The sequence below is a fragment of the Chrysemys picta genome, chromosome 12 (genome assembly GCF_011386835.1).
Source record: "Chrysemys picta bellii isolate R12L10 chromosome 12, ASM1138683v2, whole genome shotgun sequence".
NCBI lineage: Eukaryota > Metazoa > Chordata > Testudines > Emydidae > Chrysemys > Chrysemys picta.
In genome coordinates, this window is record NC_088802.1 from 54336569 (window position 1) to 54356967 (window position 20399).

At 54.3% G+C, this 20399-nt stretch overlaps 3 protein-coding genes across 12 annotated transcripts in view; 1 reads left to right on the forward strand and 2 right to left on the reverse strand.

Moving 5' to 3' along the window:
* LOC135974812 (serine/arginine repetitive matrix protein 1-like) overlaps positions 1-8753 on the reverse strand; it is a 244884-nt gene extending 236131 nt beyond the window's left edge. Inside the window, exon 1 of the mRNA XM_065563710.1 lies at positions 8728-8753. The gene's annotated coding sequence lies outside the window, so the exon portion shown is untranslated. The remainder of the gene's footprint in view (positions 1-8727) is intronic.
* Positions 1-20399, reverse strand: part of SDK2 (sidekick cell adhesion molecule 2) — a 175248-nt gene that overhangs the window by 151636 nt on the left and 3213 nt on the right. Inside the window, exon 1 of one of the 10 annotated variants that reach the window (XM_042840963.2) lies at positions 7021-7942. The exons of 7 other annotated variants lie outside the window; for them this stretch is intronic. In XM_042840963.2, the coding sequence (XP_042696897.2) occupies positions 7021-7099 (79 nt within the window). In that variant the 5' untranslated portion in view covers positions 7100-7942. Of the gene's footprint in view, positions 1-1792; positions 2352-2457; positions 3206-7020; positions 7943-20399 lie in introns of those variants that run through there. 2 more of the 10 variants (XM_042840960.2, XM_065563707.1) reach the window with 2 other exon arrangements.
* The window catches only part of RPL38 (ribosomal protein L38), a 280950-nt gene that overhangs the window by 4494 nt on the left and 256057 nt on the right, over positions 1-20399 (forward strand). The window lies entirely within an intron of this gene.

A 20399-nucleotide genomic window follows, 5' to 3' on the forward strand; every position in this document is an offset into this window, starting at 1 on the left:
CACAGAGGGACCTGCCTGCTGGGGGAAGGGGCCTCTCTTCCCCCTCCAGTTCAACCCCAGTCAAACAAGCGGACCCGGAGGGCAAGACATGGCAGTAGCCCGGAACCCTGCGTGGAGCCGGACGGCTAGGCGGGGGCCGGAGAGGGGGTAGACCAGCAAACATGGGTGTGCAGAGCCGTGGGGCGGCCCAAAGCCCGTGAATGCCAGAAGGTGCCTCAGATCCCGACTAATAAGCCCCTTTAGCCGGGGAGCTAGTCTGGTCCGCCCCCCCGCCCCCTCACCACCAATCCTGTCTGGAGCCCTAAGTCCTCCAATCCCTTGCAGGCCTGACCGCAGCAGTTTAAATCCCAAGAGTATCTTTGCCCTTGGGAGGGGTACCGCTGCTCCCTCCCCCCAGGACCGGGTGGGAGACAAGTCCCCATGCAGGGTTTGTCCTTAGATCAGCAGGAGGGGGGTCTGGCAGGGCTCCCTGCTGGATGGAATCAGATGAAAGGTTGAAATTTGCAAACAAATTCCCCCCTCTCTTTGCCCTCCCCCCCAAATATTTTTTAGTGACATTTTGAAACATTTGACATCTTGCCACGGACTCCACCACGTCAATCAGCCACAGGCTCTATTGACCCGCCCGGCTGCCCAGCCCCGGCTGTTTCCGACAAGGCCTTTTGAGTCCTGGACAAAACAAACTCTTGGGTCAGGAAAGGCTTGACAAACCAAGCATCGGACGTCCCCACGGTGAAAGCGTCCCCTAGACGGGTAGACTAGGGGGCTCCATTTGTTGCAAAGCATCAGCGTGCCCGGAGCTGTACAAACACAACAAGACCGAGGCCTCGCCCCAGGGACCTTGCCATCACAGCTTCAATCCTGCAATGAAGCCTGGCACTCAACAGGGCTCCGATCACGGGGTCAGGGCCTAAGTCCAACTCGGAGCTGCCACAGGAGGCAGAGCAGATGGGGACGGGAATGGGGTGCGGAGGCATTCCGTCCAGCACCCCACTTCATGACTGATTAGCCAGTGCCGAGCACTGCATTCTGCTGAGTAATTAGCGAGAGGCCCTAATCAATACGTTATTTTTTGCCGCGGGTAATTAATAATTACATGGCACAGCCAGGCTATAATTAAACTTTCATTCCCTCTTCCCCAGGTGTCAGGGTGTCTTTTGTTTTAGTGACGGCCGGTGAGAAACTCTTCACTCCTCTTTCCCGGGAGCTGGGACGGCAGAATCGGCTGCCGGTGCCGGGAAGCACCTCTGGGGCAGGAGCGATCCCTCTTTCAGCATTTGAGTGGTTTCACTTTTTCATTCTTTTCCTCCCTTGCTCTCGCTCTATCGATCCGTCTTTCTTCAGCCGGCTGAATCGACAGAGCGCACACAAAAGCACGTTGCTCGCCTCGGCTCAATAGGAAGGTGCGGCGGCCACCCCCCCTCCACGCTTCCCACACTTGGGTCCAGGGGAGCTTGTGGGAGCACTAGGGGGCTGAAAGTCCCGGATACAGGTGGCAATTGACCCCCCCCCAGCCCCAGAGCACAGGGTGTAGGCACACAAACAGCAACTCGCTACGCTGCTCGGTTATTTTCTTCCATTGTCAAACGTTATCGAACAGAATTTGGTCCCAGACACAGCCCCGAAGAACAAAGGCCCCGGGTTCCTGTGAGAACGGGTACGGGCTCCCCCACACGCCACTCATGATCCAGAGGGAGGCGCTTCCTCGCAGGGAGAGGAGTTCTGTCTCCCTGGCTCACGTGTTCTTCGGCTTCTCTGCCCATCAGGGGCCCGGCTGCTGTCAGCTACTCACCGGGACAACCCAGCTTGCCACGTAACAGCGAAACAGCCATCAGCTGGGAACACCATGCAGCTGGGCTGGATTGGACCACGGCTCCACTTCACTCCATCCCTGGGGCCCACACAGCTCACATGGGCAGCACCGAGACTGGGAGCCCCAGGAGACTGCCTAAAGACGCACCGCTCAGCCCCGGGGGTCACAGCCAAGGTAAGGGAGTGCAGGCAGGCGAGATCCAGCCAGGCATTCCCCAGAAGGGCATACGAGAAGAGCCTGAAGGACACGGCACTTTGCCACCAGAAACGAGCCGAAGCCGGAAGCCCAGCTCCAAACCCCTTCTGCTGTGTGTTGGGCGGAGGAGGGGAGAGGGCCGCTGCTCAGAGCGGAGCGTCCGGCATGGTTCTGGGCCCGAGTCGGTGGGGAAGAGCAGTTTCCAGTTCGGATGCGGCTGGCATCACACGGGGCTTGGCCCAGCCGCGAGCTGAAGAGACAGACTGTGACCTTGGGAGGTTTCTCCCACTTGGAACCAAACTCTCATGACAGCTTGCAGGGTTTTAGTGGCTTCATGCTCCAACCTCAACCTCCCCTGGATCCCACACCGCCTCTCTTAGCCTGCAGCGTGCCCATGTTGGCTCCAGCAGGACTCCTCCCAGCAGCCCCCACTGGAAATCTGTACATACCTTGGAGCTGCAGGCGCAGTCTCTGGGGCCCAAAGCCCCCTTGGGGGTCTGCTCCAGCAGGCTTCCCTCTCCCCTTCTTCCAGCTACACTCCCAGTGCATTGCCCTGGGCTTCTTTACCGGCCTCTGGGGCGAGTAAGGTGGCTTTCACCCCTGGCAGCGCTCCACTGCTCTACGGACGCCATGAGGTTACCCGGTGCTCACAGCGCCAAGGAGATGGCAAGGAACAAGTCTCTGCATCGGGATACCGCTACGCCCAGATCCCTGTGCAAGCCCCAAGTAACCCAGCTCCAAGCACCTGCTAGTAAAAATCCAACCCGGTCGCAAAGGGCCAGTGCCCCGAGAGAGCCCTGCGCAGAAAGACCGATACTGCAGACAGCGAGCGTTCCCCCACACGGCCAGGCTCTCCTCTGTCACAGCTCGATGACCCAGCAGCTGCCCTGGTGAAGCAGAGGTATTCTGGACGGTTACTGAAGTGTTTTAAAAATAAGGACTGTCTAAGCCTCACAGCCAAATTCTCTCCCATCCCTCCCCCAATTGTTCTATTTACTGAAGCTCACACGTATTTATACCAACGCGTCCCCGGAATTAAATATGAAAAGTTCAATTCAATAAACAATAGGTTTGGAGGGGAAAGGGGAAAACCAACCAAACAAGCAAACCCCCATCACCACTTTTGACCCAGACCCGTTTAAACAAGGCAAAACTATGCACCTAAGCCAAACGTCACGCTCTGTACAGAGAACCCCCCAGAGCCCTTAAAATAAACAGGAGGCAAGTCCATAATGCCAGGAAATAGTTCCAAAGGCAAAGAACAAACGCAGCTGTAGGGAACCTGGAAGACAGAGATTCAAAGACAAGGAGATGAGAAACTCGGAGAGAGAGTGAATCAATCAAAGAGACCTTCACAGCTTCCGACACAGGGACTGCCTGTATAATAGACTGCCAGTTTAGATGTTATGTTCTGAACTTAATTACTGAGAAATTATAGCGCCGGTGCTAAGGAGAGGCAGCGGATGGGGAGTTTGAAGCCAGGGGCAGAGAGGGCTTTGGCTCCATTTGCTGCTGAAAACGATGGCTATAAATTTAGAGGGAGAGTATATTATAGTCCTGGAATACTGCCTGTCTCAGGGAGGGGTTCAGAGGCCTCCTTACCCACCCGCATCCCCTTCTACAGGCCGGATCCAGGGCAAGCGACCTCCCCTTGTCAGAGATTCCCCAAATCTGTCCGATCCCACCCAGCACACCCATAACCTGGGGGATGCTAAGTGCGGCTACAGAGCTGTTTAGAGTCAAGCAGTAATACAAGATCTCAGGCAAATCTGTTACATGGATCAAGATGCTTTAACACACGTGTGCATCCCATGTACCTTCCATGGATGTACAACTGCTCTGCGTACATCAGACACCCTCCTCCTTTCTATCCCTCCCTCCTGCCTATCCAACTCAAGTCCCACAATCTCACAGTTGCTGGCGCAAGGGGTTCTCCTGGGCAGCTCCCACCGCCTGGACCAGCCATCCCATAGCACACTCTGCCTATAGCTTCTCCTCCTCATTTGAAGCCTGGGCTCAAATCATACGACATCCCCCTTGCACCTGCAGAGAGAGAGACTCCCTAACTGTTACTGGGATGCAGGCAGCCCAGAAGATGCCACGCAAATCCAGCACGCCTAGGCAGGAGATGAACCCCAGAGTTAGCAGCTTAACCCCTGGATTCTTTGCAACCTAACGTGGCTGTTGAGCAAGGAGATTCTGTACTTCCTCAAAGTCCTAATTAATGAAAGGACAAGAGGGCTGGGCTTCCCTCTGCCAGCGAAAGCCCCCTTCCCCTTCAGCCCGGCCTTCCCAGCGTCCAGGGGCTGGCATTGCTCCGCGCTCGTGAACTCGCACTGTACCTTGGAGAACCAGGCAACTATTTATTCAGCCCGTTCAGATAACCCAGGCAGCTGAAAATAGGTTCCACAACACACAAGCATCCTGGAGGCGATTAGCTTATCAGCGGGGCTGGCGCTGCCCCCAGTATTAGCTCACTGAGCATTGCCTCGAATCCCCTTTAAACTGCAGCTCTAATTTACTTACATTGTTGCAGCTCAACGGGTACAACTCCAGCCCGGGGGAGGGGAGAGCGGGGGGGTGGACAGCCGGGCAGTGTAGGAACACATATCGCAGGCCAGCCTTTTACAACACAAGCGTGCAGCAACCGGTGGCAAGCTCAAGCCCCCAGACTCCGAACGGGGCCTCTCGAAGCAAGGGGTGGAAATGCATTCCAGGGCTGTCACCCCGTCTAATCCCAGTCTGCACAGATGGTTAATCTTAGCAGAAGCCTCAGCGCACGGACACAGGAATTCAAGAGCGGGAAATCGGATGCAACAAAGGCAGTTGCCATCCACCTACCCAGCAAGTTTCTGTAGCATTTTACTGCACAACCCACCTTCCCCATTATAGGTATTTATAGCTCTGCCTTCCCTCGCCCGATGCCTCCCTTCCTGCCCCTATACGGTTTCCGTTAAGATTCAGCCTGCCTGTCGGTGCCTGCTAGGGCTACCTGCGCCGATGCTTCTCTCTGAACAAGACACTGCTATCAGGAGCTGCCAGTTCTCACCAGACCTTGGAAGAAAGGAAGAAAGTTGGGTTGTCGGGGTCCCCCCCCCTTTTCACCCCCTACCTAAAGGAACCGTAATAAGCTTCCAGGGTTCAGTTGGCCACATTCTCCTGCCTCCTGAATATAAATCTCTCCTGGCTGTACTGTTATCTTGGCCGGTCTTGAGATAGGGAGAGAGAGAGAGAGAGGAAGGTGCTTGGGAGAGATACACACTATGTAAAGCGGCTCCCAGTCATTTCAAGCAGCTGTTTGGATGGCTAACCAAATATCCGATCCCTTTCCAAAAGAGCTTCCGCAGCTTTCCAAGGGGTGAGCTCTGGGGAGGGAGAGAGGCAACTACCTTCCTTAGTGCACGGCAAGGGACTTCTTCAGTTCCACGTCAGACAATCAAATATTCAAAGGTGCCTTTTTCGAGTGGCTTTTTCTCCAAGCGTGTAGCCCCCAGGAATGCACAACTTTCCGATTCCAGCCACGACATCAGACCAGGAGTCTGCTTTTCAGGTCACGGTTGGCGTAAACAGGGCTTCCCAGTATGCACTGGATAAATCAACACTTTTCTACAGATACATCTCCACATCCCCATACAGTTCGCTGATCTCACACAGTTAACCATTTCATGTGACTGGAACCAGATAGAAGGGTCTGCAGCCTGGGGAAAGGACCAGAGCGCATCTCCTCTGCATGGCACGTAACCAGTCAACTAAGGAAGCCAGCCACGCGAGGCAGCTCTGGAAAAGCGGGCGTGGGGCAGGGTTTCGTGCCCCCCCAAAGCCATCATCTGGCCAAGCTTTGCCGTGCTCCTGCTGCTACCGCTATTAACAACACGCCCACCTGTAACCAGCTAGAAACCTTATCTTCAGGCAACAGATTGGAGGACCTGGGGAGATGGAGGTCACAGTTTACAGTACAAAAGCCAGTTTGTTTAAACCATTAAAGACCAGCATACATCAGAAACCATTCTATATAGATATATATACACAGAGTATACACATTAACATACAACTCCTCTCCAGCAGGCACACAACTCCTAAATAACACCAACATTTTGGGGCACAGGAGGAATAAGGAGAGAGAAATCACAGGTTTCACGCGTTGCCCGATTCTGCTCTCTTGCTTCCTCTCGGCTATCTGCAGGAGCCCCGAACACACTCAATTCCACCCGACACAATCAGATTTAAAAAACCCCAACACCGTTGACCAGGCCCAAGAGGGCAAACCCAGAGCCGGGCACAACATCCTGTCTGGAAAGGGCTCCATGGCTCAAGGTTACAAATGTTACACCGGGTTTTCATTTTTTGACGGTTAGTCACAACCTGGCAGGCTAGCTCTGAGCCAGGCAGAAAGATCTGTCTCCCGCACGTCACCCCCACCCGGGGCCTTTCTATTCAAGTTGGATTTCAGGGTTTTTTTTTTTTTTTTTTAAATTTCTCTCTTTTCTCTTTTCCAAATCTTTGTGGCTCCAGTCCCAGGACTCTGCAGCCCTTCCCCCCCCCAATGTCTCCTTTCCCATCCCTCTGAGCTCTTCATCTATACCCACAGTCTCCATCATGCAGACACAACTTTCCATAACCGGTTGCTCCTCCTCTCCATCAGCAAGGCGAGGTCCCCTCCTCCTTCCAGAATCAACGCAGAACATTGTTTAAAACAAGCACCGGGACCAAACGCTGCCCGGACAAGAAACTCAAACGCCTGGGGAAAGGGGCATGGGGAGGGGACATCCCCAGAGATTCAATCAGCACATAAAAGAGACACCTCCACAGCGCGGCTGAGCACAGGGGGGGCTGCGCGTCTCTTGAGCTTTCGGTAGCATCAAAGTCAAGCCCACAATTAAAAATAATGAACCATGCAAAAGCAGGGCTCGGGTTTCCTGAGCGCTCCCAGGCTGCTCCATGCCCCGTGGGGGCTGGTCTGGAAAGGGCCCCCCCTCCTCCCCACCCCCAGGGTCGGGCCCCCTCCGCTTTACCTTGAGCCCCGGCGCCGGGGGTCCCCTGGAGAGCGAGGAGGATGCACAGCAGGGGCTGCCAGCGGCCGCCCCCTGCCATGGTCCGCGGGGGGGCGGGAAGGGAACTTTCCCCGACTTTTATAATCCTTTCCCCGGTCCGCGCCGCCGGCTCGGGCTGCTCCTCCCGCCCGTGCAAAGTCTCGCTGGCTGCGGCAGGCAGGCAGGCTCCTGGGGCGCCCCGAAAACCAGCCGCCGACCCCCGGGGAAGGGGGCGATCTTAAGGGAAACGGCCCATCCGCGCTGCCCTCGGCCCGCAGCCGGCGCCGCCCAACCACCGGGCGAGAAAAGGCTCCGCTCCCAGTTCCCGAGGCGGGTGGGGGGGTCTGGACACGTAGCGCTGCCTTGACTTGTCCGCACGAGGTCCCGCCTCGGCCCGGGGCTCGCCACCGCGGGGATCCCCCGATTGCTCCAACGGGGGAAGCACAAGGTCCCCCCGCGCCCAGCCCCCGCTTCGCAGGGCGCCCCAAGATGGCAAAGCCCCGGGGCGTGGGGAGCCCCCCACCGCTGACACGCGGCAGTTTTATCCACTCCTGGCGAAATCCGCGCTCCGCATCCAGCCAGAAAAGTTTTTTGGGGGGCTGGGATCCGACTGGGGGAGGGGGGCGCTGCCCCTTCTCCCCTCCTTAGCCCGCCAGCGGAGCGATCCCCATGGCCGGTGGCTTCGGGCTTCTCCTCCTGCCACCCGCGCTCCCGGAGCCCCGAAAGGTGCCCGAGGGCGGCGAGGCAAGGTGGGGAGGCGGGCGCGCTCCGGCGCTGCCTGCCGCCGCCTGGGGTGCGCTGCTGCCCGGCTCCCGCCTCTCCGGCTCGCTCGCCCTTCCCCTCGGTTCTCCGGCGGGTGCCGCCGCTCCGTGCGCTGGCAGCGGACTGAGCCGAAGCTCTGGTAGCAGCAGAGCCGCGAGCACTGGGGGCCGGGGGAGGCGGGGAGACGGAGAGGCGCACAGCGCTACCCGGTGGCCAAGCGTGGAGAGGGCGCGGGGCGTGCGCTTGGAACGAGTCTGGGGCCACCGCCGCTGGGAGCTCAGAGGTCCCTAGGGCGGGGGGGGGGGTGCTGCCTCCTCAGGGCCTGGGCTTCCCCTTCAGGGCCCAGCTTTCCTGCAAAGCAGGGATGAAACTTGTCCCCCACATGACGCAGGGCTGATAAAACTGACAGTTAAAAACAGGAACCCAGGAACCTATCCTTGCAACAAAGCCAGATGCCAACTCTGGCCACATATCTATTCAAGTGACACCATCATAGGTCCTAACCACATTAGCCACACCATCAGGGGCTCCTTCACCTGCACATCTACCAATGTGATATATGCCATCGTGTGCCAGCAATGCCCCTCTGCCATGTACATTGGCCAAACCGGACAGTCTCTACGTAAAAGAATAAATGGACACAAATCCGACATCAGGAATCGTACCATTCAAAAAGCAGCAGGAGAACACTTCAACCTCCCTGGTCACTCAGTAACAGACTTAAAGGTGGCAATTTTGCAACAGAAAAGCTTGAAAAACAGACTCCAACGAGAACCTGCTGTGTTTGAATTAATATGCAAACTAGATACCATTAACTTGGGTTTGAATAGAGACTGGGAGTGGCTGGGTCATTACACACATTGAATCTATTTCCCCATGTTAAGTATCCTCACACTGTCTAAAATGGGCCATCTTGATTATCACTACAAAAGATTTTCTTTTTGCTGCCAATAGCTCATCTTAATTAATTGGCCTCTTACAGTTGGTCTGTCTACTTCCATGTTCTCATGTATATAGATCTTCTTACTATGTTCCATTCTATGCATCCGATGAAGTGGGGTTTAGCCCACGAAAGCTTATGCTCAAATAAATGGGTTAGTCTCTAAGGTGCCACGAGTCCTCCTCTTCTTTTTGGGGATACGGCTGCTATGCTACTCTGAAACCTGTCATGTAAAAAGACTGGCAGCGCCTGCAAAGGGGGAGTTTTCTCACTAGCTGGTGCGGCTCGGCAATTGAATAAACCAGGGGAGCGAGCCTGCAGCAGTCCTAGAAACAGTCACACCAACAGGAGACAGGGATTATGTTTTGAGCCTGCGCTAGTCGGGGATAGCTTCTGTCCTTTCTTTTCCGATCGGGCGTGGAGGGTTGCTGGGTTGTTGTTTTTTAAATCCCTCTACTTTAAAAAAACCACAACATTAAAATTCACAGTTAGCCAGTGGAACTCACTGCTTGTGAAAGAAGCCAGCTTAAAAGGATTTAAAAGAAAAGCTTTAGACATATGCGCGTTAATAGCTTCAAAATACTCCAATGACTCAGGTCCCAGTCTGACAAGGGGCTCTGTGGTCCACCCACAGCAGGATTGTGGGACTTTGCCTGTAGAAATAAGCTAGTCGCTGAGTTATGTTTGTACAGCTCCATGCACAGTAGATGTGACTGTGACTTCTGGGCACTACTGTATTAGAAGTAAGTAGTAGTAGTCGTCCATTGCTTACAATGGGGACAATATTGCCACAATTCTCATCTATGACTACACATATGACTCTGAAGTCCGAACCCTGATGCGCAGAGTCGGCCGCAGAGAGGGCATGGGAAGTCCCTGGCCATGATGTTTGATGATGCAGCTCTGTGGCACCTTTCACATGCAGCTTGGAGACGATTTTGTTGGTCGGCTAGAACCTCTGATCTTATCAGAGACCGCCAGTGAGTCCTGTTCTGAGCCGTTTGCTCGAATTCTTTGGGATTGATGTCAGCCAACTGGAGACTGCTCTTCAAGTTATCTTTGAATGCTTATACAGATGTCCCTTCTTTCTTTTGTCCTGCCTCAGCTCCCCATACGAGATCTGGGACGATTTAGTTGGTGTTGATCCTGCTTTGAGCAGGGGGTTGGACTAGATGATCTCCTGAGGTCCCTTCCAGCCCTGATATTCTATGATCTGTTTTGGGAGGCAATGGTCTTCCATTCTGATGACATGACTGGTCCATCTGAGTTGTGCTCTCAGTAGCATTTCCTCAATGCTGGTTGTGTTTGCTCTTTCAAGGACCTTAATATTGGTCACTCTGTCCTGCCAGCGAATGCGCATTATTGAGCGGAGGGAGCGCATGTGAAATTGCTCAAGCTGTTTGATGTGATGTCTATAAAGAGTCCATGTCTCAGAACCGTACAGGAGAGATGTCAGGACCACTGTGTTGTAGATCTTCAATTTGGTGGAGGGATGAATGTTGTGTTGGTTAAGGACTTCTGCTGGGAGTCGGCCAAAAGTAAAGTAGTAACTAAGTAAACAGGATAAACTCCGAACAGGAATATCAACCCTCATGTTTCATGAGAAAACCAACCACTTAGTGCCCGGGTTTAGGAAGAAATACATACACATCCATACCAGGGCCGGCTCCAGGCACCAGCTAAGGAAGCAGGTGCTTGGGGTGGCCAATACAAAGGGGCGGCACTCCGTCCGCTACTGGGGCGGCACGTCCGGGTCTTCGGTGGGAATTTGTCCCTCTCTTCTTCTTTGAGCTGCCGCCGAAGTGCCGCCAAAGACGAAGACAGGCAGTGAAGGACCCGCCGCCAAAGAATGGAGCGGCGCGATTGAGCTGCCGCCAGAGCCGCCGATCGGCTTTTTTTTTTTTCCCCGCCGCTTGGGGCGGCAGAAAACCTGGAGCTGGCCCTGATCCATCTGGACATAACTTTCCAAGACTGAGGTTTCCCCACTTTCCACTGAAGCATGGGCTACAGGACTAGATTCTCTCCTATGCAGACGCCGGGTTCTGTAGCCAGAGGATAGTCTCTGGACCTAGGGTAGCGAGGCAGTGCAGAATGCCCTGCAGATGTTGGACTGGGCACTCTTCCACCACAAGTTACTGTCTGTGCGACGCTGCCCTGCCATCACAGGGTGGGGAGGAAAGCAGGCCAAGCCGGTGCACAGATGAAAAACTCTGGTCAAGCCACAGAGTACCCTGTTGAGCCTGACCCAGGAACTATGATCTAGTAGACTAGAAGGCAGGTGCAACGATGGACTCCAGAATTTATTTGCTGTGTTCGACTCGTTCTCCCCCATGCTTCCCCTCTGGCAGCACCGATCACCCATGCATGGAAAAGGGCCGTAGCACTCTTGTCCAAGAGCACGTGAGCGACCGGAGCAAAGGCTGTCGGGAGATGAGCCGGGGTGTCACACCCCAGACCACAGGAACGGAATTCCTGCCCTGAATGCAAGCAGGCACCGGAGATGTTCCCGGTCTGAGAATGGGGCATAGATAATAGGTTAGGTTCATCTGTCGCAGTTCTCCAAGCAGACTTAAGAACAACGGCATCTCGCTGAAGGTCTGGTGGAGGGATGGGTGCCAGCACGTACAGACAGGCGGTCGGGGTGTAGTTCAAAAAGCCACTAATAATACAAGCGAGTCTCCTGCCAGGAGTGAGAAGCGAAGCTACATTAGACAAAAATGGGAGCTCAGCTGCTTGAGGGATCTCTGCATCGGTCTGGTCTGGCAATTGTTATGGTATTAAGGAAGGAGAATAGTCTAGTGATTGGGGTTACTCCTATGGGAGACCCGAGATCAGTTCCCTGCTCCGCCACGGACTTCCTGCGTGACCTCAGGTGAGCCACTTAGTCTCTCTGTGCAATGGAGGTAACGGCCCGGCCCTATCATCCTCGGAGACCCCTGGAGCCTAATCAGAGAGGCTGGAACGATGTAGTCATCACCCGGAGTGACAGGAAATCCCAGGCCTGCAGACAGTGGGGGCACTAAAGCTAGGGATTCAGCAGCCGACCATTCCCTGCTGAAACAATCAGCCAGGATCAAGTGACCCTCACCCCCGCCCGGTTTGGTTTCAATTCTATGTCTGGGTTTGGTGCTGGTGACTAAAGCAATGGGGCTACACAGACCCAGACCCAGATGTGTCCGTGCTGCCCATGACTCCTGCTGATAACAAAGTGACACCTCCTGGGATCAAGGAGTGCACCGGCTTGTGTGTCATGGAAACGGGCGCAAGCCTTGCCCCCTGCCCCGCAGCTCATCAGCTTTACTGCTGCAGCACAGGCCTCTACCACCTGAGCTAGAGGAGTAACTCCATTAGCCACTAGCAGTAGTAGACTGTTATCCTCTAGTAGACCAGCCACTAGAGCGGGACATAATCTGCTAAGCTTGCTACACAAGCTGTCCTAGGTCATTCTGCATAAGCCTTTCCAGGATCAAGGTCTTGTTCCGGAAAGAATAGGAACCCCTGTCCCCAGGACTCTAATTCTCTCTCAATGCAAGTATTGGGCTCACCCCCGAATTCTGGAACCGCACCTGCCCAGCATCCTCACCTTCCAGGCCAGGCGTTGGGGCCATTTTATGTTTAATTAACCTTGGAACGGTCATGTTTTGGACACGCAAACCAGCTCTGATCAATGCTGTGTGGCTGCGTCACCTGCCCTGACCTGACCTGGGAACTGCACCGGAAGGGGGAAATGCAGGCGTCGGAAGGTGCCAGTCGAGAGGCGCAGGTAGTTTCTGGCTGTCCTGTGACTTTCTGTAGAAATCTTCCCCTGGGTGAATCCCACAAGAGGCCTCTGTCTCCAGCAGCAGCACTGCAGAAGAGGGATCAATGTACAGTTCCCAGTCCCAGAGGAGTATCTGAATCCTTGCACAGGCTCTCCGGGGCTCGGCCAGAAACGTAAGATCTTAAACCGGGGGGGAAGGAAGGCAGCCGTCTCCCTAATGACCAGTTAGCTCTTGTGTAACCCATGTGGCATGTGGCAAATGGGCTGACTGTACGCTATTTGCAGGTTTCAAAGCTGTTATTTTGCTCTTTGCTTGAAGAGGGCGCATCAAAGACAAACCCAAAATACTTTGCTGGGTTTGAATTAAAACTTCTCCCAGAAACCGAGGCAAGTTACAAAAAAGATGAAGGGTTTATTTGAAATGGAAAAATCTTCCCTGACATGCCAGACACTCTGGGATTTGCCGGCCTGTGATACTGGAGGGCAACACAGCAACAGAAATGGATTTCCTTTTCCCACACCCGAACTCCCAAACTTTCTGCTTTGAATATATCCCATTGTCCCCCTGCTATTTAAAACACTGGTTCTCAACCAGGGGTACGCTGGGGGTACGCAGAGGTCTTCCAGGTGGGACATCAACTCATCTAGAGATTTGCCTAGTTTTACAACAGGCTACAGAAAAAGCACTAGCAAAGTCAGTGCAAACGAAAATTTCACACAATGACTGGTGTACACTGCTCTACCTACTGTCCACTGAAATGTCCGTTCAGTGTTTTTATTCCAATGGGTTTATTTTATAATTAGATGGTAGAAAGGAGGAAGGAAGTGATGTGTCAGTAACAGTGGCTGGGACACTTTTGTAATTTTATGTCTGATTTTGTAAGCAAGTCGTTTTGAAGTGAAGTGAGACTTGGGGGTCCCGCAAGACAAATCAGACTCCTGAAAGGGGGACAGTCGTCTGGAAAGGTTGAGAGCCGCTGATTTAGAACACCAGCCAGCCTGGCTCACTGACATTCATAGGGGTTGTGGTATCGTGTCAAGAGGAAGAGAGACCAGCATGGGACACAGACAAACACGCTTTGTATCATCTGTGTGATCTTGGATGTATAAACAGAGGAATCGCGAGTAGCTGCAGGGAGGTTCGATTATCTCTGTATTTGGCACTGGTGCGACCGCTGCTGGAATCCTGTGTCCAGTTCTGCTGTCCGCAATTTACGAGGGATGGTGATAAATTGGAGAGGGCTCAGAGAACAGCTATGAGAAAACCTGCCTTACGGTGATAAGCTAAATAGCCCGAGCTCCTTGAGTCTAACAACGCGGACGTTAAGGAGTGGCTCAAAGTACCTATATGGGAAATAGAAATGTGATAACAGAGCTCTCTTCAAGCTGGCAGACGAAGGTCTAATGGGCTCCCCTGGATGGAAATTGAAGCTAGACAAATCCAGACTAGAACAAAAGCATGTTTTTAGCAGCGAGGGTAATTGACCATTAGAACAATTTACCCAGGGTCGTAGGTGGATTCTCCATCACCGGATATTTTTAAGGCCAGATTGGATGTTTTTCTAGATCTGCTCTGGTTCAAACAAGAATTCAGAGAAATTCCTTCTGGCCTAAAAAAGTACTAATCTCTTGTTTCAGATCTCCCGGCTCACAAGGCCTGTCGTAGCCCAAATGGCGCCCCCCTCCCATTTGTCAAACTTGTGACTATCTTGCAGCACCCCGAGCCTGGTGACCCCAGGCCGTCGCTTGAGTCGCCTGCCCCTTAATCCAGCCCTGCCTGCTCACTAAGGTCAATCTCTCCTTCCGGTTAAGGAGGGCTAGATGTGACCATCCCCAGACTGAGGCGTGCTGCTGCTGGCTACGCAGTTCCACAGGGGCTTGTCCCCCGTGCCATATTTTTAATCATTCTAATTCCAGTGCCATTCCGCCTCCAAAAAAAAACCACTTGCAAGGCCTGCAAAACTTGCATCACAACCTTGCAACACGCTGGTGTCGGGACGGGATGCGAGGGGACAACGCTGTCGCACGGCGCGCCTTAGCAGCGCACTAGGAGGGGTCAGATGCAACTCAAGGCGTCCCCAAGCCTCTGCCTTACCAGTGCTCACAGCCCTGTGCCGGGCCGGAGAGCTGAATCAGGGTCCCGGGCATGGTGCTGATAACTCCATGCTGCTTAAACGGAGGGAAATTATCCTGCTAGAGCCTGTCACTCCATCAGCCTCCCTCTGGCTTTCCCAGGCATGTGCACCCCCCACTTGCTCTCATTACAGTCACCATGAAATTAAACAGCGGGGGCACGTCTGGGGGAGGGGAAAGGGACATAATTATACTTTGTCCTACACAAAGAAAGCAGCAGCTCATGACCCAGGTTTGGAAAGTGCCCTTTGAAGGAAGCCCTGGAAGGATACATTAAGGCCCTTTGCAGAGAACACTTTAACCTTGGAGCCCCAGGAGGCAAAAATCAAGCTCTGTTAAGATAGAAGCAAATATACGCGTCGGCTTTTTATTTATTTATTTAGTCTTTCATTCGGCCTTTCGTTTCAAACATAACAGGAGCTGGAACAGCTTGTTCAGAGACGAGCTGCAGCATGCGCTAGCCTGCCGCTCATCGAGGCTCCAGACAGGGAAGAGTTTGGAAGATATTGCCTGGCGTTGTGGTAGGGTAGGGTGTGGGGGGGAGTCAATACAAAATCCGTTCTCTCCGGCTCTCTAGCTCCCGGGCTGCGCTCTTGTGAAGCTAGGAAGCAATACTGAGCGTTATTGAGGGAGGTTTATTCTCCACGTGACGGCTATTCCAGCTCCCCTACAGAAAGGCTGTGCTTAGTGGATTTTTCATTGCACTGGTGCAGGGTGGAGCCCTCCAGCCACAATTGGGGGAAAGGCACCGGGGGAAAGAGACTCGGGTTCATTTCTCAGCTCCGGCAGAGACTCCCAGCGTGACCTTGCGCAAGTCACCCCAACTCCCAGGGCCTCGGCTCCGCCCAGCTGTAAAACGGGGAAGATAAACCCAGTATCGCCAATCCCAAGATTCAGAAATCATCAGACACCCCCAAAATCACGAGATGTTCAAAATATAACCAGTGTGGTTTTTTTTCCTTTGCTGTCTGGTTTGATCCTGGATGTGCGACAGGGTTCTGAGATTGTCCTCACAGTCACGAGGGCGAGAAACTTCCTTTTATAAAAACACTATTCGAGATTCATAAGAACAAAAGAATGTCCCTATTGGGTCAGACCGAAGGTCCATCTAGCCCAGTGTCCTGTCTACCGACAGTGGCCAATGCCAGGTGCCCCAGGGGGAATGAACAGAAGAGGGAATCATCAAGTGATCCATCCCCTGTCGCCCATTCCCAGCTTCTGGCAAACAGAGGCTAGGGACACCATCCCTGCCCATCCTGGCTAATAGCCATTGATGGACCTATCCTCCATTAATTTATCTAGTTTTTTTTTTTAACCCTGTTATGGTCTTGGCCTTCACAACATCCTCCAGCAAGGAGTTCCACAGGTTGACTGCGTGTTGTGTGAAGAAATACTTCCTTTTATTTGTTTTAAACCTGCTGCCTATTCCCCTCCTGCCCCCCCCCCCCCAAAGTCACAGGACTCTGGAGCTCAAAGGAAAAAAACAACTATCACAAGACAAGATAAAATGACACAAACTGGCAACTTGTCTGTTTCATCTGGGAGCTCTCTAGGGGAGGGGCCGTCTCCCCCTGTGTCCATGCAGCACCCGGCACAATGGGGCCCTGATCTCACTTGGGGTCTCTAGATGCTACTACAATACAGATAATCAGATGAACCAAAACCCCGCGCTGATGGACACAGTATATCGCATGGGGATCAGTTTCCCCAGCACGGAAGAGTGAAAGGTGGAGTGGACGCTTCGGGGATTAGAACACACGACAGGAGGGACTAGATTCTGCTGTGGTGAATGCAGAGGCATCCATTGAGGTTGCTGGGTACAGACCGACCCTGTGGTTTGCTCTAGCTCCCATGCCAATGCACACTGCCCAGCGTGACCACATGCAGGCCCTGTCTTGGCCCAAGCAGCCCTGCCGCTTTGGGGAGTCTGCCACAAGCAGTCACCCCACCCCACAGTCTTCTCCTCATGCCACTGACTGGTTTGGAGAACCTAGCTGTCCGCGTTCCTATTTGAAGGGACAGCCCCTTGAAAAACCATTTATGTGCCGTTTTCCTCTGGCCCCACCCCCTGAAAGCTCTGGGGAGTCATGAGCCAGGTTTCATTTTTCGGCTTCCTACCAGCCATGGGTTCGAGCTACACCTGGGATTGGACATTCCAGCCCGTGCACCTTTTGGATAATTCCTGAATTTCGGAACGGCGAAAGAAAGAAAAGAAACAGCCACTCCCAAGGATCCCCCCCCCACACACACACACAACCCAGCGTGGGGGGCCGGGAACAGCCGAGCAGGTGCACGTACCCATTTGGGAATGCTGGGGTCATGCTTTGAATTTCCTCTGACTGCACTGTCGTGCCTCCGACGGGACCCCTCTAAACTAATTGTCGCAAAACAGAGGCTTATGGTAAATAATTGAGGGCTTAAAAGAAAACCAAACAAAGAAACCAGAGAGAAAAAGATAACAACAACATGTTTTAAAGATCTTCTTTGGATACCAAGTCAAATGCCAATTTCCTTTCCCCTGGGCCAGAACTGCCCACCCCAGACAGACGCCCTGAAAGTTTCGGTGCCAATTAAGATCTACCTTCCACCCTGAAATGAGATTGATCCGCGAGTAACTGAATTCTGCAGTCATCAGCGCCAGGCGCAGGGGAGCTCAGCGGTTTAGTCTTTCTCCAGTAGCTAGAGCTAACATGCCGGGGGGCAGGTGGGAGGGGGAAGAGAAACCACTTCAAGCCCACAGGATTATTCCTGGATCACCTGCTGGGGCAGGAGGTCAGAGGAAGCAGTCTGTTAATGATTACAGCCCCAAGGGGCATCATTTCAGAGGGCACCGGCTAGGGTCAGGCTGGCTCCCGGTCTCATCTCTAATAAGCAGGGCTGACAACAGGTGCTGGTTCGACACAGGTTCACTGTTTGGCTCATGTCCCTCTCTAGTGGCAGATCCTCATCGAGGATAACAGCTCACTGCTGCTGCCAGCGAATGGAGACGCTCCTCTTGCTCCAGCGGTAGGTGACTGTGCTGAAGGGGAGAGGTTCGAACTCTGCCGATGACCCCACGGGCGGTTATCACACCAGCTGCATGCACGGTGCCGCACAGGAGCCGAGAGGCAGATGGACGCAGGAGACGTGACGCACTGGGAGAACCATTCAACAAAGCAAAACAGTGAGTGATCAGCTCCCTTCCCATGAGCATCAGAAATTCAAAACCTGGAGGGACAACTAGATCCTGCAGCCCAACCTTCCACCCCTTACGCACTAAACCCAACAGCTGGAAGGAGACCAAGTTCTTGCCGCCCTCAGGAGACTGAGCTATGATGTGCCCCACGCAGAGAACAAGAGGGGCTGAGGGTCACTAATGTCCAAGGCCACGCAAACCGATTAAGTGAGATGAACCCAGCACCCAACCTGGGCCTCACACTGGAGAGGAAGATGACCCCATCCCCCCACCAAGGCCACTGCCAATCTGACCTGGGGGGGAAATCCTTCCTGATCCCACACGTGGCGATCAGCTAGATCCTGGCACATGAACACGAACCAGCCAAGCACCAAGCTCGGTGCCAGATCCGAGCCCTGGGCCATCCCGCCCACTGTGTCCCATCTCTGATGCATCAAGGAAGAGGACAGTCTAGGAGAGACAGGCATGAGGGCAAGGAGGTGGCTTGGGACAGCAGGGTGGGGAGAACACGCCAGGCACAGGGGGCAGCATGGGAAGCAAGCACAGACCTGAGCTGGGCACAGCATCTGGCTTTACGAGCCATGCCCTCACCCAGCAGAGAAGGGAATCTGCCCCCTGCATTAGTAATGTTGCAAGAAAGGCCCTGGCCGGGGAATAGTCTGGCCCATCATTGGAGACGCCTTTGGATTTGGGGGCTGGATTTTGGATTTTCAGAGACACTTGGGGGCTGATTTTCAGAAGGGCTGAGCCCTGGCAGTGACTTCAGCTGGGTGTCGAGCGCGCTGCATTTCCAGCAAGCTGGAGGTCCCCAGACAAGTGCCACTCAAGAACCCTGGCCAGACGGCTTGGCATTCTGCACCACCGGGTCCTGAACGCCCCAAGGCAGAAGCCACCCCACCCCCACAGCCCTCTTGAGCTCGGACAAGCAACGGATGTGCCCCCCAAGATGGGATGTAGGGAAGAAATGGGGGCAATGGGGCTAATACACCAAATCTCCTGGGGGCCCAGGCTGAGAGCAACCAGCTAGACCTGGGCGTGGGGCTTCCAAGAACCTAGAACTTCCCCCCGATGCGATATAACAAGGAGATCTGGACACAGCATCCACTGGCATCTATCAGGGCTGCTCCTTCGCCTTCCCCGGGTACGGGGGGGGGTGCCAGTGCTCCCGCCAATAGCTTGCAAAAGGCAGCAGGACACGTCTAACCACAGAGCTATCGATTCCCATTATCGGCTCTTATCAATATTTATTTATTATCCCTCCAGGTCAGCAGCAACCTTGGACTTGCCTCATTCGATAGCCACCTGGCAGGCCGATGCATCTCCTCGCTGCCCTTCGCGCCCGTCAATATCTGCTTATTGTTCAGCTCTTTCAATGTCAATGCATTGTCAGCCGAGGAGCAGGGAGACGCGCCTGCGCGCGCTAGCCCGATCCCTTCCTCAAACAGAGGCCTGGCGCCGGAGACCACAGTCTGAAACCGATGACACTCTCGGCAAACTAGGAATAATAAGTATGAAACTCAGGAAATGTCAGAACTACAGCAGCAAGCCGCTCACAGCTCTTCCGGGCACTCCTTAAGAGGAAGCACGTACCCACACGGTGACACAAGAGAACACAGGGCGAAGAGGAGGCATTTTGTGGAATAGCCCCGCCAGCAGGTCCAAGATCTCGCTAAAACCAAACCTGCCTCCAGGCCTTTCAGAACCAAACTCCCGGGCCTGGGGAGGAAGGTGGGAAGATACCACGCCGTGAGGCAGTGGCTTGGAAGTTAGGAGCGATCCAAGGGGACAGTCGATTTTCCAGGCACTCAAACCAAAACACATCGAGTCGGAGGTACAGAGCCCACGATGGGCTGAATGCCGCCCCGGCAGCCTGCAAGGCGCTCCGAGAGGAGCTGATTGAAAGGAAAAAGAATACCAGACATTAATCCACCTAGTGATCCACCCCCCTGGGGAAGCAGGCAACAAGAAGAGCATTCGCTACCGAACAAACACACCCGTCCTCCCCCCAGGGCGTCAAGCACCAGCCCTCGCCGAGGCCTGCTCTGCAGCTCAGTGAGAACGCCCCACGCAGCCCCGCGAGCTAAGCGAAGGCCGGGCGGGGGCGCTCTCAGCTAGACCTCGGTGATGCAGACCAAGCATGACGCGCCCGGCTCAGGGCAACGAGGCTGGGAGTCAGGGAGGCCCCATGTGCCCCTGGGAGCGCTGTTCTCCCCTGGGGAGTGGAGGCACCTAGCTCCAAAGGCTCTTTGACAATCGCCGAGGTGGGCGGCTCTCCAAAGAGCTTTGCCACCAAATGGAAGGGTAGGCTGGCTCCATCATGCCTGGGACTCAAATACACCCTGAGTGCCAGTTGGTCTCCTTGGGAAGAGACCAGCTGGCACCAGAAGGGTCACATGGGTGTACAAGCTCTCCCCCACCCCATGCCATCAGGAACTCAGCAGAGCTTTCAGGGGCAAAGCATGCACACCCCCAGCGAAGGGTGCTCGATAGACAGCAAGACCCCAATCCTGCACGCTGCCCCATGCGGGCCGCCCCTGTCCCCAAGCACAGCCCCCCGACTGTACCAGGGTTCATCTGAGCAGAGCAGGACC